This window comes from Dreissena polymorpha, chromosome 15 (assembly GCF_020536995.1).
Source record: "Dreissena polymorpha isolate Duluth1 chromosome 15, UMN_Dpol_1.0, whole genome shotgun sequence".
Taxonomy (NCBI): domain Eukaryota; kingdom Metazoa; phylum Mollusca; class Bivalvia; order Myida; family Dreissenidae; genus Dreissena; species Dreissena polymorpha.
Window position 1 is genome coordinate 46,807,525 of NC_068369.1, and position 19,858 is coordinate 46,827,382.

At 35.6% G+C, this 19,858-nt stretch overlaps 1 protein-coding gene and 1 long non-coding RNA gene across 11 annotated transcripts in view; one reads left to right on the top strand and one right to left on the bottom strand.

Annotated features, from left to right (window-relative positions):
• Positions 1-19,858, top strand: part of LOC127861034 (WD repeat-containing protein 37-like) — a 341,361-nt gene that overhangs the window by 311,670 nt on the left and 9,833 nt on the right. For 4 of the 10 annotated variants that reach the window (XR_008040043.1, XR_008040037.1, XR_008040038.1 and 1 more), the window contains one exon: positions 18,940-19,116. The exons of 1 other annotated variant lie outside the window; for it this stretch is intronic. Coding sequence is in view for 3 of the 9 variants with exons in the window: in XM_052399396.1 (XP_052255356.1) it covers positions 18,940-19,116 (177 nt within the window). In the remaining 6 variants the exon portion in view is untranslated. Of the gene's footprint in view, positions 1-16,270; positions 16,549-18,054; positions 18,113-18,939; positions 19,117-19,858 lie in introns of those variants that run through there. 5 more of the 10 variants (XR_008040040.1, XM_052399397.1, XM_052399398.1 and 2 more) reach the window with 4 other exon arrangements.
• LOC127861039 (uncharacterized) lies at positions 4,727-9,426 on the bottom strand. Its single transcript, XR_008040049.1, has 3 exons — positions 9,196-9,426; positions 6,699-6,808; positions 4,727-4,993 (listed from the first exon to the last, which is right to left on the bottom strand). It is a non-coding gene; the product is annotated as an uncharacterized LOC127861039 (long non-coding RNA).

Below are 19,858 nucleotides of genomic sequence, written 5' to 3' on the forward strand. Positions count from 1 at the left end.
ATGACGATCAACGCATCCACTTCCGGTATAACATTGCCCTATCTATTGACAAATAAACCGTGTGTTTTTTACATGAACATATCGAATTCTATCACGACCCGCCATTTAAAAAAGTAGAATAAATGTGTGGTATTTTTAAACAAACCGTGAGGGGATTTTAATGTTGTGTAAGTGGTTCCAGAAATCCCTAGAACAAAATTAGTAAAATGAATATGGATAATACACAAATTATGTCTGCATTATGAAGCGCAGTAAAAAAACATAATTTTGTGCAACAGGGAAAAGTCACCAAAATATGTTTAGGTTCGGTAAATTTTGGATTAAATTTTTATTCATATGAATGATAGCTGCACTGAGTTCTACAATACAAGTGACGTCGCTAAGATTCTAAATTCTATGCTCGAATAAATATATTTGAATAGTTTTTAACTCTTCTTCCTGCTCGCCGATGCCTCGGCCGGAAGTAACGGCGATAACGCATCGGTGGAACTGAAATTGGTATATGCAGGGGACATGGAAAGTTGTCTCCCCCCCCCCCCCCCCCCCCCTGCGTACGAGCCTGCCGTCATGAATATATAGTAAAGGGAACTTCTAGCGAACAAACGCGATAAGCCTGTGTTATGCTCCGTGGGTCACTCGTACGCCACGAAACACACGTCTAAGTCTACAAAACGATGACCATGTAGTTAAAGTCTACCCGATTTCCGCAAGGTTTCGCATATTACAGATATCAGTGTTTGTTTTTATATTCGAATAATGTGTAACGTTATCATGCTCGTTCTCATGAAATATTTTTAAAACTGATTAAGAATATCATTAAAATATGAAAAATAGCACACTATTTAAATAATGACACATTAAAAATACAGGTAAACAAATTATAAGAGTGCCATATTAATTTGCATAAACTGTGATTATAATGACAATAGCATTAAAGTGAGAACCAATGTCCGGGTTTTCAAAATAATGTAGTAATCATTGTCCAGATTGTCAAAATAACGAGCGAACGATTGTCCGTGTTATCAAAACAACGAAGGAACAAACGTCCATCTGTGTCAAAATGAGCATAGGAACGAATGATTGTCATTCACTTTCTTTTAATTATGATTAAACTGGCTAATATCTATACAGTTTTTAGTTTCTGACAATCTGTAAGGAAATATACTTTCAATTTGAGTATTTAGCGTTACATTAGTCCTAGAAATGACTACGCAATACTTCTACTAGGAGAAGACATGTTGGTATTACAAGTTTTGTTTATTGACCAGATTGCTTCTACGTGTGGTGACAACTTGTTGTTATTTAGTATTTGACGGCACTGTTTCTGATGACAACGAGATAATTGGTTTGTGCCTACATAGTGGCAATATAACCACAAGTATCAATAAAAAAGATTATTGATCGATCTTTGATGAAACACCGCGAAAAAAATGCTCGAACGAAGAGTTTTAAACTGTGTGCAAACAAATAAAAAATAAAACAACTTCATTAAATAACATTTATTTAATGTATAAATACTTCAAATGTGAATTATAAATTACTGCTAATTCTGAAAATGTCATCTTGTTTTGACAGTATTATTACGGCGCCGAATGTTTTAAAGAGTGAATGTTTAAAATCAGATGTGGCGTTGCGTGGCACTATTAGCATTTGATACACGTTCAGTCTCGTTCTGGTATTTTGCGAGTCACGTACGTGACTTCGCCCTCTTATCAATGTTGGCGTATTGTGAAAAGGGTCTATTATAGCTAAAATTTCCTATTGCTTTTTTACTGAAAGACGTTTATAATTTTGATGGGATCTTTTGTTGTGGGGAAAGCCAAAGTACCCGTAGAAAACCCCACCTGTCAGGTATGGTTACCACAAACCAAACTCACATGCTCCGGGAACAGGGGTTTTAACCCTGGTCGCTTAAGTGAGAAGCGTAAACCGGACAGCATAAACGTACCGCTTTTAGAGAATATTAAGTAGAATTGAAGTCTTTTGTAAAACGAAAATCCATCATCAGCGGAGAGTGCCGTTCCTGATTAGCCTGTTGCTGAACACGCTACATTTGAACGAAACTTTACGCACATGTATTCAAATCAGTCTTCGCCGAGCAAGGCTCAATTTAAAGTATGAGCCAGAATGAACATTAGATCAACAGTATGACTTTTAACAAAATGTTGCTGTATATGTTTTCCAGCATATTATGTGTTGTGACAGCAATGCCTTATGGTGTAAAATAATACGTGTATGTACATGCAGATACGTTAATGTGGAAGCTGTTTTTTCTCATTAAAGAAGATAGTCAATGTGACACAATATTTTACTTCAGGACCGTAAACAACAAAGAAATATATACTAATGATAATTATGTTCATGAAAAGATGAGCTTAACCATCAAAACTTTCACCATAGCTATGAATTCAAGACGATTATCATCATAGATTAATTAGACTGAAATTAGCGCAAATACAAGATACATAATTACTCTAAAATTTTCGGACACTTGAAAATAATTATGTTTTTCCGCGTTCGGAATTTAGATACAAAAATAATCAAAAATTACAGGTATAAAAAAAAATCAAATATTACATGTGGACAAAAATTTAGGGACATATAAACAGGCGTTTATTTTCTCCATATAGCACTCTAACAAAGGAACTGCCCTTTTTGAGTTATCACAGGTTTCAGTCCCGTACGGACAAAGGGACAGACAAACATTCGGACAGACACGGTTTTAACCTAAATACACTGTTTGAATACTCAAAAAAGGACACAACTTGTTTATATTTACACGATATGTATTTGTCAGTTTAAATAAAAAATATGTAAAACTATTAAGAATATCTTTTGTAACATTCATCATAAATTGTTTATCTATTGGGTCATCACAATGAAATAAATTGAGATTCAATACAATGTTTCATTTAAGAAAAAATTGCCACTGAAATACTTTTACATAATACGTAGAGCCCAATGTCGAAGCTTTCCTTTTCAGTAATATTTCTGCGCCATTCGATATCCGGGAAACGCGCTCTTTGATCTTCGTTTGTCGTCTGCTGCGAGAGTTGTCTCCTTATCTTTGAAGAGCGTATCCGCTTGGTGTTCGGTGGCGGACCCCGGAACCGGAAACGGTCCTCGTCCTCCTCTTCTTCCTCGGGCTCTTCCGGTTTGCGCGTCTCCCGCGGAGATTTTACCGGTACCGTTGTTGAGTGGGTTAGGTCGAGATGCTTGTCGAATTCTTCCGAATGAGCGTCGTCCATGGAGTCACTGTTTCCGGTGTTGTAGCCCTTGTCATTGATGAATCCATCATCCTATAAAAACACATAGATTTGACTGACATGCACTGCCATTCCCCATCAATTTACATTTTGAGACGCAACATGTTTCAATGTTTGCTGCGGAAAAAGCGTAGATATTCCACTTAAACTATTTGTTTTTGTTTCACCAATACATTTTTTTGCGTTCCGTTGTTGTTGAACAGACCCCATACATTTTAACTAATGTGTCCTTGAGCTTAACCAAACACATCGCATGTAAATTCAAATCGAGGTTTGAATATATCTGCGTATGATGTGTCGTTCAAATATCTCTACATGTTTTCAAGATAATGAGCGGAAACCACAATCTCACGCCGAAAGCCCACTCAAACAACAATAAAACACAACGCAATGACATACATTATTCTAAAAGATGTTGTTCGATGTATATATTAATTAACATGAGCGGACTGAACAGGCTAGATTTGGAGGACACTTCATACACGTGCAGTAAGCCCAGTTTTTCCAGAACGAGGCTCATTCCTACTTACCTTATAAGGCCTCTCGTCCTCGTCCTCGTTCCGGCGGTACTTGCTTCCTTTGAAGAAGATCAAGTCCAGGACCTGGTCGCTCATCTTCGTTCTAGACCGGTACACGACGTTCGGTTTGTCCATGCGATGGGGAGGCGGGTACGAATCATCGGGCGTCACCTTGGTGAACCTCTGTTTTCTTTGAAATATTTGTTAAATAAAGTGAAATAAGTGGTTGCCTAGGTGCGCGTGGTGACCTTATGTTATATGTTGGTTGACGGGGTTGGTCAAATACGGCTTAATGTTTTCCATGGAACAAAAACTTGAATTAAATAACATGTGATAATTGCGCATATACAGAAACTGAAAACAAGTTTCATGTAAAAAAAGAAAAGGTTATTATGCATTGCATTTTTGATCACCTGTTGCAAATACTCTATCCTAATAATAGACTGACTGTACAATTAAATGGGATTTATTTGCGTTGTTTCACCTAAACACGAAACTAACAGTTCCCTTTACGATTATTGTTTTAAGAAAGAGAAGTACTTATAGTATTTTTTTACACAAATACAGTCATTTATACATGTTTGGTATCGTGGCTTATACTTAAAACTCAAATATGCTGTTATCATTGGACATTGTATAAGTGGATTCGTTACTTATCAAAGGACATTTGTATAACTGGATTTGTTTCTTATCAAAGGACATTTGTATAACTGGATTTGATGCTTATCAAAGGGCATTTGTATAACTGGATTTGTTGCTTATCAAAGGACATTTGTATAACTGGATTTGATGCTTATCAAAGGACATTTGTATAACTCGATTTGTTACTTATCGAAGGACATTTGTATTCGTTCATATCTCCATCAAAGATATACAAACATAAAAGGTCATGGTATTGTTGCCGAAACATATAGCTCGACGCTTATAGATACCATCTACATAAATGTATTAACTTAAAGTATCTTCAAGTGTTATAGGCCGAATAATTCCGACATGTGGCCACAAAAAACCACACGCCCATTATATCAAGAATAACGGAACGATATAACACGATGCTAGTTTATATCTAGTATCCTTTAAAACACGTGCCATGCCACTTACCGGCGCCAAGGTGATATCTATCAGCGGAAATCCTGTCTCTCCGTCCTCATAGAAAGCTTCCGGGAAAGGTAGCGTTCATTGCGACGGCATTTGCGGCGGTGTCTAGGGCTGTAAAATAATAATTCTCTGATATTATGCAATTTGTGTTTGTTCAATTTCGCTTACAAAACTGACTTTATTCCTGCACCTACAACCATCTTTTACATACATTATGTGTCGGGTGGTATTACTTACGAATTACCGTTTTTAATGTAAAAAAATCATTCATATCATACATAGTGATAAAACAAACGCAAAGTAATTTACTCAGTAACACAATTATCACTTCATGCGTGTCGCCAACATGTCGAACCTACTGATCTGTTGGCCTATAGTGCGACCTTGACATTTGCCATAGGGGGACACACCTTCTCAAAATGGTAAAAAAAAAAATTAAGATGCATTATGCATCGCGGATTTAAACTCCGGCAATGCTGTTTAAAGAGAGTATGCACGATTTTGTCAAATATTTATGAATTTATATAAAATGTGTAAAACACGTATTATACATATATTTCAATATAAATTTTAAAAAAAGTTAAGAAGAACATGTGTCGAAAAATGCGAAACAAGCCAGATATTTAATTCTGAAATCGATCACGTCTGTACAGTCGAATTCGCCAGCATGTATATCATGCATATACGATGTGAATCTAAATTTAGTTTTACGGATCATTTTAATTTCCTGCAGCGATATCTATTCATACGACACACGAACACTAACTCCGATCGTAATAAAAAGACGAATGCTTCGGTTATTGTAGGAAAATATGTTCATAATATCTTCGTCAAAATCGGCTCGGGGCGCTATTTTTTCTTTGCTGCATTTTATCAGATTCGTCTTCAGTGTATAATTTTTCTTGCATATTTTGTGTTATTGTTACATATTTTTATCAATATATTACGATTTAACACACATAAAAATCATAAAAAATCGTGCATACTCGCTTTAACTGCATATTGTAACCTTGGACCTTTAAGTTTGATCTTGACGTTGAGATTAAGAGACGGATATTATATTCGACACACCAACTTCTCAAGGTGGACTTTTCTGTTAGATTATTTTACAATGGCACGCTGAATTACGAAGTTACATTCTTGACTTGCTGTTTTGTGGTATTATTTTACCTTTGACCTCTATGTGGTAGCTTGAATTTTGCGGTAAGGATACAAAATTACAAGCAATAAGCTCTGTCTTTCATGATGAGAGACAAAGTGACAGTCCGGACAAGTTATGTTATGGCCAAATTTGACATTTGATCTCCAATGAAACCCTGACGTTTAAGTTTCCACGCGACATGCCGTCTCCTTAATGTTAGTCATTTGTGGTCAATTGTTTAATACAATTTACGATGAATGATGAAGGTACAGTCAGAATAGCCGATTAACAATTCTGGGCGAATTCAAACCTTCTTCATAACCTTTGATACAGACAATATGCCCGGTACAATTTAACGCCCATTTGAAAAATGCGTGTCATTTCTGGGCAACATATTGATCTCAGCTATCAAATGTTTACACGCTCTGATGATCCTGACTGGCAAAAATAAGCAGTAAAACAGTCTGCACAAGCTAATCAGGGACGAAACATTCCGCCTTAATTGAGTATTCGTTTAAATTAATCCGCTTATTAAAGAAAATCAAGTTGAAGCGGAAAGGGTCATCCCTGAATAGCCTGTGCGGACTGCACAAACATACTAATCTGGGACGACACTTTACGGACATGCATTATGCCTGGTTAAATAGGTTCACATCTAATGCATGAGCACCGTACCTTATTTCTGCATTATCTGTAGTAGACACAGACGCCCACTACGAACACGTCCACGATGACCAGTAGAATCAGAATGGAGCCGAAAGCCAGGAGTATGTCCGGAAACACGGCTGAAGTAGCAACACGGGAAGCGGGGGAATAGAAATGAGTGATTGTCTTGTTTAATAATAGCATAATATTGAACAATTTCTCAAAAGGAATGTTTTTAAAACGTGTCAATCATCATGTGTTTCAACTTTTCGTTGCAAAATGTCTTCCCCTTTCCCTTTCCCAGTTGTATCGATATGGAGGGACAGACCTTTCCTCCAATTCAAGAAAAAGCCAACACATCTTATGCGCTCCGACTGCATTTAATTAACCTAGGTCGCCACCATTGAAAAGAAGTCACAAGTGAGGTTGGTTAACTTATATGATCATTCAAGAAAAAACGCAATGCCAAATCCCCATTTAGTTTTGTTTTTGACGGTTTTGTTTTTTGTTTTATATCGGAATATTATAATTGCGAACTGACTCAACCGCATTTAATATACACATTATTGTTTGTTTATGTATATCTTACTCAAATATATTACACTGACAATCCTCCGCCCACCAGAGTCACATCCTTGAGTGAAATTCTAATTGACACAATAAACATGTCTGATACAAGGTAACTATACTAGAGCAATATTTAATTTATTTTAAAGTGTTCACTTCACGGTTTCGATCCTACAACGGGCCAACACACTTGTTGTGGGGAATGGTCATTCTAATCCTACACCTGATTAAAGTAGGGCAGTTGTCAGTTACGTGCATAAGTATATATGATTCGCGTTCTGAGAAAACTGGGCTTAATGCATGTACGTTAAGTGTCATCCCAGATTAGCCTATGCAGTCGGCACAGGCTAATCAGGGACGACAATTTCCGCTTTTATGGTATTTTTAGTTTCAAGGAAGTCCCTCCTTACCGAAAAATCAAGTTTAGGTGGAAAGTGTGGTCCCTGATTAGCCTGTGCGGACTGCATAGGCTAATCTGGGATGACACTTAACGCACATGCATTAAGCCCAGTTTTCTCAGAACAAGGCTCATACACTTAGCCCTATACCACTTATATGCGTTATTTCACACACCAGTAGTCCCTTAGAAAGTCATATTTTATTTAAGACCTACCGGTATATTTATAGATTCAAGTTTTTAAGGCTTCATTTCCAACACTTAGATTCTGATGAGCAGCAAACAGCATAAAACCTGAAAAGACTTCCATTTACTCGCAGGCTGTTCTGGCTTAATGCTGGTTGCAAAAGCCATTTTCACTTTGCTTATTATGGGGGAAAGAGTTAGTACTGGTTAACCAGCTAAGACAGGAAACGTGTGAGTTGGTAAACTGACCGGCGCGATATATTTGAAATATTGTTGAAAACGGTAAAACAACTAACTTAGTAAACAACGTATTGTTGTATATTGTTCGTCACGATTATGTCCTTTTTCTATCCATATGACCGGTATTTGATTGTTAAGGATTTTAGAGACAATCAAGAGCATATCGACAGGTCAGTAGTTTTTATATTGACTTCAAAATATTGATGTACGACGTAACACCTAACTTAGTTACTCTATGCGGGAGTATTTCGATGGAAATTGCTTAAATATTTGTCATAATTAATTATTTAAAAATGATATTAAAAAGTAAAAATGAACATTTCACATAAAACATATTTCAAAATGTGAACTCGTTCCAGATTATAATTTATATTAAGTGTTCCACAATCTTTGTCAGCGTGTGACGGTGCTGATAACATCGTTGATTATTGAAAGGAAGTGTCGTTCATGATAAGCCTGTGCGGACTGCGCAGAATTATCTGGAATGGCACGTTACGCAAATGCATTAAGCCCAATTTACGCAAAACGCAACTCAAATGATTCGACTACACACGCCACTTAATTCCCAATAAAGGGCTAGCCGACAAGGGCGTAGTTGTTCTCGCTTTAATAAGTCGTCATGGAAACCTCATGAAGTCCGACATGACAACCTTGCCTCATAAACCTGGCATTTTGCACGTGTATGACTTACTATAGTGTCCGAGAAGGCGAACTTATTTGAGTATTCAGAGGCATATATTGTAACTTCTTAACGTTCATCCGCCTCAGTTTTACGAATGCCAGTGGCCTTTTCCAAAATCTTTTTTAATAATTGATATGGTCATGCGATAGGGGAATTTAATCAACACACAATTTCACCATATGGACAGTTTAAAAAATATATTTATAGGAAATGTGTGACTGTTTTAGTTTGCAGGGGTACATGTATTCAAACGTGTTTTAATCTCTGAACGTTTTTGAACAATATCTCATGTTACATAATCGCTGTTTTGGGTATTTTCAATTCACCTTATAAATATTATCAATTATTTACAAAACCAAAAAGGCTACCTTGGGTTTAATGGGGGATATTTTCTATCTGGAAAGTTATTATTTAGCGGCACATAAATACGCGGACGAAGATCCCTGAATACGTACGTATGAGGCACGTGGGTTCCGTGCCGCTCCACGTGCTAGCGGCCTCACAGATCCGCTTGGTTTGCCCAACAAGTTCCATTCCTTGTATGCACGAGTAGTAAATTGCTTGTCCCACCCCCAGGCCGTTTGTTGTGCTCGCGCGCCCGTTCGCAGGAATATCCGGCTCTGGGCAACCTGATAGAGATAAACCTTTATTAGAAATCAATGCGATGTAAATCCTTTGAAGTTCATGGTTTTCATCAAATCTCTATAAAGGCATTGCAACCTGTGTGATTAATAAATAATGCGAATGATTTAAATGACTGGTTTTGTTAACCTGCACTTTCGGTCGCTCATGTCATATAAAGTAAGAGATAGGGCACATTAGTTTGCATTGGTGGTAAAACAGAAACATATCTTAATCAGTTATGTGGGTAAATAAACCCAGTGGGCACCCAATGTTGCTGCAACGAATTTAGGTTACATTCAAACGTTGCAGTTAAGTTGTCACAATGGTGTATATGAAAGTTTTCCTGACGTTTTTTTCCAAACGTTGCTGTAACGTTGTATTAATGTTGCAAACGCAGTATTTTTAAATATATATTTTTTAATCAATTATAAAATTATAAAAAAAGAATTACGATATGGGAACTGTCGAACCGTTTCCTGGAAAAGGAATGTCTACGATTATAAAATCGCTCTTCGAATAGGAATCGAACCCACCAACTCCCGTTCGCTGGGCGGACACCTCATCCACTACACCACCGCGACATTTAAGAATTCAGCAAATTTTGTTGATTATTTATTTTTGGTTGAAACTCAGGCTTTTTCCGCCCTATGCCACGGGTCCGAAATTCGGCCCCATTCCCAATGCAAATCTGGTTGTTTTTTTCCCAATTGAAAAAAAATTCCCAATTTAAAAAAAAAAAAAAAATATATTTTTTTTTCCTTTAAATATATAAGTTAACCTGATCCGGTGTAGAAAATAGAGTGTTGCATCTATTGCCTTGAATTTGTTTTAAAAACTGTAAAATATGTTAATGATTATTTAAGACTTTCCTTATTTTCCTCAAAATCCGGCGCTTCGCACGATTTTTTTCACCTCAAAAAGGCCAGGCCTTTTTCCCAAATTCAGATTAAAAAACCTGCACTTATCTCACATGTTCATAATACTTTGTAAAATGTTAATAATAAGTTATCAAAATAGTCGTTATTTACCAGTTAACGGCTTCTTTGAAATATAAGAAACACTATTTACATGCGATAATTTTTCCCAATAGAGCCAATTTTGCGAATAATTTTTTTCCCAAAATGGGGGTTTTCACGACGCGAAATTCCCAAAATTCCAATGTGGCGTATTCCCAAAATGGAGCGGAAAAAGCCTGAAACTTTGAAACTAGATTCTACCATTTTAATGCATAACACAACTTAAACAATATATTTTATCCAGCGATTTGAATAAAAGTACATCTTAAGCATCTTTAAGTTCAAGCAACTGATCTGTTAAATTAAAAAAAATGATTTTCTAAAATTAACAAGCGATCATATTTTAATTGATGCAATGCAGGAACTGTATTATTATTATTGAGAACTCTATAATTACCACTCGATTCTTGAAGCAAACTTATTATTAGAAACAAATAAGGAAGTATGCACTCCACCTAGCGGCGATACTGAATTCCAGGGAAAAACCTAGCGGCGTTACTGAATTCAATGGAGAAAATTGCAGAAAAACTACAGACGCTAAACGCTAAATAAAGTGTACAATTACAAAGAAGCAACGTGGTTGCATCATCCTTCTCAAACGTTCGACCGACGTTTCGCGTGCAACGTTGCAGAAACGTTCGGAAGAGGTTACTACTTTAATGCCGCAATCAGAATGTAACGTCATTGAAACGTTATGATGAAACCATCGGCGCTTGATGGCAATGTTTTATTTATTAATTATTTTTTTTTTTAGTTACCCGTTGTTTATTATAATTCATATACATACTAAATCAATACTATAATGCATACACAAAATAAATCAATACAAATCTTCCGACAAAACGTCTTCTTAAAAAAATATAGTTCGACTATGTACATAGAAATTGACAAGGTAAGCCACTCGCCATTTTCACGATGTGATAAATCCCTGTAACTATTGTTTCACTCACTTAATGGGGTTATCAACAAAAGATGTTGTAAATTGCATACACATGAATCATTCCTTACCAATTGTTTTACCGGGAACCTCGTTCTTGCTCTACAACTACAGCCATTGCACACTATGGGCGCCAGATTTAATTTTTGATGCGCTGATTTTTTTCTGGGGAATGGTATGGAATGATTCATGTGTATGAAATTTACAACATATTTTGTGGATTATCCTATTAAGTGAGTGAAACAATAGTTACAGGGATTTATCACATCGCCTGTGGATGTTTCTGTTGAAACTGAAAGTAGATAGAGAAAGAGCGGGGGTCCGCATTTCAATAAGCGAGCGGGGTGACAGCGATTTAATGATGGGTAATGACGCACTTCCGTTGCTTGAGAAAATGGCGAGTGGCTTACCTTGTCAATTTCTATGTACATAGTCGAACTATCTTTTTTTTAAGAAGACGTTTTGTCGGAAGATTTTTATTGATTTATTTTGTGTATGCATTATAGTAAACAGCGGATAACTAAAAATAAATAAATAAATAATTGCCATCGAGCGCCTATGGATGAAATGCCCTGGTATTGGTTTGTATGCAACGTTCGGTAATGGTTGCCGACGTGGCGACCTTAATATTACGTTCCAGCAACGATCGTAAAACGTTTGATGCCCACTGGGAATATTGTCACCAGCGCTTGCGTGAGTGAAAAGGTGTACATGATCTCTTTTACTAAGAACATATTTCCTGGTATTAATCTGAAAATAATCTTTATTTGTAGTAAGTGCTTTTGATTTTTGTTGCATACGTTAGTAGTTATACATGCTATAACCATACTCTAATTTCTTTAACGAGTAGTTATTGCTTAAAAAATCAATATTCCATGCATTTTGTGTACAAGTCGTCTTTTCACGAGCACACATAAGGCATATATTAACCTTCACAGTGCGGTATAGGTTTAGACAAAATTTACACAGTCACGGTCGCAAAATGAAAACGCATATGTGTTTTCGTAAAAATGATTAATTCACTAGCATATAGTCCTTAAAATTAAAAATTGATGAAGATGAACGATGGTAGAGTTTTCAGAACAGATTTAATTATCGGTGTTATTTGTTTTCTTTTCTATTCATTCTGAAACGTCAACGATTTGAATTGGGAATTCGGACTAAATAAATTATAAATTTTACCGACTTTGATTATAAAATTAACGGCTTTAAAGTAGACTAATATGACTCCCATTGGACTAGCACGTGCGACACTTTAACTCGCACGGAAGTTAATTCGTACCTAAGTCAACTCGCACGGTAGTTAAAATTTTGATGTATTAATGGGTTCTAAATGAGTAATTTATGCATAAAAACGAATGATTAATACTTTCAGAGTTTAGTTAATACTTTTTATTGAAAAATATTTACAAAATAACAAAAAAAATGTTTCACAACACAAAATATTGTTTATACCATGATAATGTTATCGGCGCATAAAAACTGACATTTTAAGTACTTTTAAAAATATATTTTTTAACAATTATTTTAATTTTTATTACATTATTAATTCACATTATCAAAGCTTTATATGTGTACACAAGTAGACATACATCTATATATTTTTATTGTAATATTTATTTCAATATATTTACACACAGTATCATAGCTTTACAATATGTACACAAGTAGACATATACTACATACTTTTCTTTTAATTTTTATTTCAATATTTACACACATTAACAAAGCTTTACAATATGTACACAATGGGACATACATCTATATATTTTTTTAATATTTTCACACATAATCAAAGATTTACAATATATACACAAGGCGACATACATCTATATAATTTTTTTTAAATATTTATTTCAATATTTTCACACATAATCAAAGATTTACAATATATACACAAGGAGACATACATCTATATACTTTTGTTTTAATATTTATTTCAAAATGATCACACAATCAAAGATTTACAATATATACACAAGGAGAGATACATCTAAGTATTATTTTTTTATTTCAATATTTACAATATATTTACATTGTAGTTCAATCAAGCAGTGCTTGTACTTTGTGCTCATCTGTTTTATACATCTTTTCAAGCACAGTGCTTGTACTTTGTGCTCATCTGTTTCAGTAGTGCCGTTGCGGATACCTCGCCCCGCCTGTACATTTATTAATAACTATTAATGATTAAGACGTTAGACAATTAATGAAGATCCCGTTACGTATGGAAACTTATTGAGCACACAATTATAGGAAAAAAACGTATAACAATAATGTCAACGTAAGTACAAATACGTATAGCTTAGCTTAGTATCATATAAACCGCGCATATATGATTATCATACCTACACGTATTTAAACATGGTTGTACGAAACAATGATTAATTTTACAATAATTCTCAATCATACAATTTTACAAGAATCAAATGTTTATTTATTTAATAAAATTTACCACCATTTTTAAAATTTGTACATGAGTTACGGTTCTACATTAATTAATTAAATATTAAATTGTATAGCATGAACAAATAAAAAATATTTATTTAAGTATTCCATACAACAGCCTTATCTCTAGACAACCCCTATCAGTAATAGCCTTATCTACTCCTCGAAAATCAGTACCCGCATCAGCTCTGAATGACTGACAGATTATCTGTTTATTGTAATTTTAGTGGTGAGAAATAGGGTATTGTTACTGATTAGGTGACAGCTGTTTTCAATATCTTTCATAGCTCATTAAAAGTAAAAAATATAAGCTTATGCAAAGTTTATCACAATTAAATAGAAATTAGAATACAACTAATTAAATACTTTCCACTATTATAAATCAACACGCGAACAATTAAACGTATTTGAATTAATAATTGCAAATTACATATATTCCGATCTTGGTTAAAAATACTAAGATCGAGTGATAACACAAAAACAAACATTCATCTACAATACAATACAAATAAACAACGTTTATTAAATAACTTCAAGCAAAGCTGGTATATTGAGAAAAGCTGGTATATTGAGATAACTACTTGACTTTATGACAAATCAGAAGAAAGAAATACAACACGCCACTAACACGATTTCGATTATCTTCACATTAATTAGAAATCTAAAGAGGTCGTTATAATAACATAATACGCGAAAATAGAAAATGTATATTTTGCAACGGACACGCTATAGAAAATGAGTATCACTTTCTACTTGTTTGACTTATTATTGTATACAATGACATGAATGGTACTTACCGGTTTCGCATGTTCGGTTTTGCCAGTTTTGGCAACTATCGCATTCAATTGCTTGCTGCCTTGGACCCACATTCCTTGAACACAATATACACGAATAATCCATCCCACAAAAAGGCATGAATTCACTATACGTATGTATTCCGTAGCACATATATGTTGATAATGATAACCTATTCTTAATTTAGTCGATTTATATACATAACTAAGAAACTTTGATCTATTATGAAATAACCGCATGCAACAAACATCACTAATTTTCGTTTTAATTTTCTTTAGTTTAACTCACATCTGATTATAAAAGTAAAACATTTTAATTACAAGCTAAATTAACATTCTCCGTTTTGTGACAAACATTAAAGTATCACTGATTAATTATCGTACCAATTTAGTTTAATTGATTAATGCTTTGCCATTTTAATAATTGTTAGTTGTATATAAGACCTTTCACACCTATTACAAACATTCATATAACCCGTGAAAAACATCGACCACAAGAGTAAAAGTGCCATTAAATGTGACAACCGTATATTCAGATTATTGAAAAAGGACATAATTATTATTATTTTTACTTATAAACTTCTTATTAACTACTGATAATATTACATCCTCCATCTATTTCTATATATTTTTTCGAGGCGTGCGAGTTGACTTTGAAAAGTGCGAGTTGACCAAAAAACGTGCGAGTTGACTACCGTGCGAGTTGACTTAGGTACGAGTTGACCGGCACCCTTTGAACCGGCGAGTCAAAGGGTACGTAAAAATTGGATATGCAGTGCAGCATGGCAATACATAATAATTATACAGCTTCTTTAAAACATAAGCGATCAATATGTTTCAATTATGGTCCTCTTCCACTTAGAATATGACTATATTACCTTGACCTTATTAAATATGAACAATTTCCCCGTGATGGCTTACTTTATACTGTCAAGCACTGGAAAAGTCGAGCGCGCTGTCCTCTGACAGCTCTTGTTTGTTTTCTTAAGATGTGAAGATCTATGAGACAACTATAGTAGAGTGTGCACACCTATAGTTATGTAAATTGGCAGAGATTCTGGACTAGAAGTCTATATGAGGGCCCTTTCCTTTGGTCAAATATTGCTGGTATATATACATTAGAGCCTTGTCGTTGAGATTTTATATAATACAGGCCATTTATAGGGGCTTGATTCGGGTGCTTTTATTATTTGCCATCGTTGGTATGAAATATGTATTGCCTATGAACATATTTTTATTAATATTTCTCTTTAATAATTGTCCTTAAGATATAGCCTAAGGTTTTTGCCGCAGGCCGTATACTGGCAATATATTAGTTAATATTGTACCTTAAGAAAATCTTAGTAAAGGGTCACAGATAAGGTCAGTTTCAAAGCATTTAAATAAGAAGCGTTGTTCGGAAAATTTATATGCAGTATATGCACTTGAAATTCTTCATAAGAGCCTCGTTATAGGAAAACTGGGCATAATGCATGTGCGTAAAGTATCGTTCCAGATTAGCCTGTGCAGACTGTAGGGACAACACTTTCCGCTTTATGGTATTTTTAGCTTAAAGGAAGTCTCTTTGCAAAAATTCAGTCAAGGGGTAAAATGCTGTATCATATTAGACTGTGTGTTTAACAGGGACGACACTTTAGGAACATGCATTAAGCACCATTTTTCCAAAACAAGACACATACCATTCCCCAACCAGAACATGCATTAAACTGAGATATCCCAAAACGAGACCTTTATAGCATATTCACTTGAACTTCTTTTTACCATTTCTCCAATCAGCAGCTTTTTTATTTCTTCACTGTAGATCACTCCGCTCAGATGTGGAAACCGGACTGTGCCTGCTACAGGCCCTGGGTCATGCAGGCTAGGTAAATGCGATCCGTTCAATCCGGTTAAGGACGGTAAAGGACGGTGTTGTAACATCGTCTGGCGAGGGCATGGCACATATCTGGTCGCCCCAAGTGTCCATTTCCTCAATTGATGCCTTAGTGAGTAGTAAGTTTTTTAGGCAATTTTAATAAACACATAGTTTTAAAACTATTTTTTTTTTGCTTGATTGCATTGTTAGCCTTAGGCTTATTGAAAGGCTATGGAGTCCTGAGACTAGAACCAATTCTTGGTGTCTATGGGTGAGATCGAAGGAACAGTCCAAGTGGGGATCGAACCTGGGACTTCTTGGTCGTAAGGCGGACAACATATCCACTACGCCATGGTGACCTCTAAGTATGGACTAAGACCCAAGAGTTTGAAGATTTACAGGTTACTTATGAATTGTAATGTTACTGAACAAATTGTTCAACAACATGAATACTATTTTTGTAGGAGAAACATGCAAAATTAGACCCAACAATCAAATGTTTATAGAATATCACAGTTTTAAGAATACTATTTAAATCTTCTTAGATTTTGGTCTTATATATGGTTGAATAGGCCTGTTGTTAGATTGTGTTATGTTGGGTCGAGTGGTGGACTTTGGAAGTGGAGGGGGGGGGGGCATGGTGGGTGGACGGACAGACTTGGGGGGTGGCGGAGTCAACAGTGGTTTCTGGTCAAAAACTTTCGTTGGCATTGACCAATCTCGATTTCACTGGTTGAATATCCTTGTTGTTAGATTATGCTATGGTGTGTGGAGGGGTGGACTTTGGGCTGGCAGAGTCAACAGTGGTTTCTGGTCAATAACTTCGTTTGCATTGACCAATCTTGATTTCTTTTAAGATAGGGCAAGCTTGCATGGAGACTTAAGAAAGGGCAAGCTTGTATGGAGACTTACCATAGGGCAAGCTTGCATGGAGACTTAAGATAGGGCAAGCTTGTATGGAGACTTACCATAGGGCAAGCTTGTATGGAGACTTACCATAGGGCAAGCTTACATGGAGACTTAAGATAGGGCAAACTTGCATGGAGACTGACCATTGGGCAAGCTTGCATGGAGACTTACCATTGGGCAAGCTTGCATGGAGATTTAAGATAGGGCAAGCTTGCATGGAGACTTACCATAGGGCAAGCTTGCATGGAGACTTACGATATGGCAAGCTTGCATGGAGACTTAATGAGGGTTTGTATTTAGGACGTATTGGGTCAAGATGAAGGATTCTGTTACTAAAAATAAAAAACAGCAAACAGGTGTATTGTTGCTTATTCAATAATGTTCTTGATGAAACTAAGGATATAGCAAGCTTGAAATGAGACCTAAGGAACTTTCACTAAACATAGAAAAAGCAACAGCTCAGTTTTGATAGAGGTTTTGCAAGGTATTTTGTTATGTAGGTAGCCTACATGCGGATGGAATTTTGTTGCCAGTAATGTCAAGGTCACTGTTACAAGAATTGAAGACCAGTGGCAATTTTAAATATGATGAAATCTAGGGTTATTTAATTTAAAAAAATTGTGTCAGAGTACAAAAAGTTCCAAATACCAGCCATCATTGGAAAATACGTTCTGTTGTTTCCTTTTATACACAATTCTGGAGTTGAAATGAAACTCTGCCATTTTTGTTTCCAGCGGGCCCAGTCATCAGTGGATGATCTTGATATGTCAGACCAGTGTGAAACCAACAAAGGTATGTACCTGAGGGCCAAGTGACAGAGATTGTTTTTGTCTGAGGGCTCTGATGCAAGAATTTGGTGTATGCAAGGGCCCTATGGGAGAGAATTTGTGTAATAGAGGTCTCCTGTGGTAGGAATTTCTTTGGTGTTAATGAGAGCCCTCAGGACTTGCATTGGGTGTAAATGAGGGCCCTAAGAGAGGGATATGTTGTAAATTAGGCCCTATTGGAGTGCCTAGTGACCAAGATTTGGCACCCTTAAGGTCATAGTGGCCAAGATTAGGTATACATAAGTTGGCTAGTGGCAGGAATATTGTAAACATCGTGGCATGAGGTCCGAGTGGCCAAATATTGGGGTACATGAGTGCCCAGTGACTGAGATTTGTTATACACGAGGGCTTTGTTGCCAACATTTGGTATACATGAGGGCATAGAGGCCGGGATCTCATGCACATATGGCTGAGTGGCAGAAAGTTTGTACGCTTTAGGGCCAAGAGAAAGAGATTTGGTCTCCATAAAGACTCAATGGCAGGGATTTGATGTACAGTAGTGCTAAGTGTCAGAAATTTTATAAACATCAAAGCTCAGTGAAAGAGATTTGATGCATATGTATACAGGCAGGTATAACATTTTGTCAATATTAATGATGCACTTGTATAATTGTGTAGTTGTCTTGAACACTTATTACTGTTCAAAATTATTAAATGCAAAAATAATAATACCCAACTTAATGGTGATTCTGAGTGGTAAATATTTTTTTCATTTAACAGTTTATACTAAGTGATATGTTCTATCCAACTATTCTTTACTTAAAGTGTGTTGAACTTTTTATTTTTTTTTAGAGAATCCAGATCAACCCACCAATCTCTGCACCCCACTGCGCGAGCTGATTGGACATCACAGTGTGGTGATTGCTGCTGATTGGTTGAACTTCGGTGGTCAGGTGATAATCGCATCATGGGATAGAACTGCAATCTTGTTTGACGCAGAAACTGGGGCAAACTTGACTGTTCTCAAAGGTAAGTCCAGACCGGACGTACAATTTTTCCTTAGTTTTTTAAAGATACTTATTAACATATGCTTTTTACTTAAATGCAATCTACTTAAATGTATTTTCTAAAAAAGACTTAACTATTTGAAATATATGTATATAATATACATTCTAACCTTTAAACTATACTATGAAGGAAAGAAAAAAAATCAATGAAAATATCTTCCATTATTAAGCTTAACAATGCTTAACAGGCTGATATTTGATAGGCAATATTTAAGCCTCACTCGTTTAAAACAATGCTTAACTGGCTGATATTTCATAGGCAATATTTAAGCCTCACTCTTTTAAAACAATGCTTAACAGGCTGATATTTGATAGGCAATATTTGAGCCTCGCTCTTTTAAAACAATGCTCAACAGGCTGGTATTTGATAGGCAATATTTGAGCCTCGCTCTTTTAAAACAATGCTTAACAAGCTGATATTTGATGGGAAATATTTAAGCCTCACTCTTTTAAAACAATGCTTAACAGGCTGATATTTGATAGGCAATATTTGAGCCTCGCTCTTTGAAAACAATGCTTAACAGGCTGGTATTTGATAGGCTATATTTAAGCCTCGCTCTTTTAAAACAATGCTTAACAGGCTGATATTTGATAGGCTATATTTGAGTCTCGCTCTTTGAAAACAAGGCTTAATATAGGCTTATATTTGATGAAAATAAGGCTAAATATAGGTTAATATTTGATAAGCTGTATTTTAGCCTCGC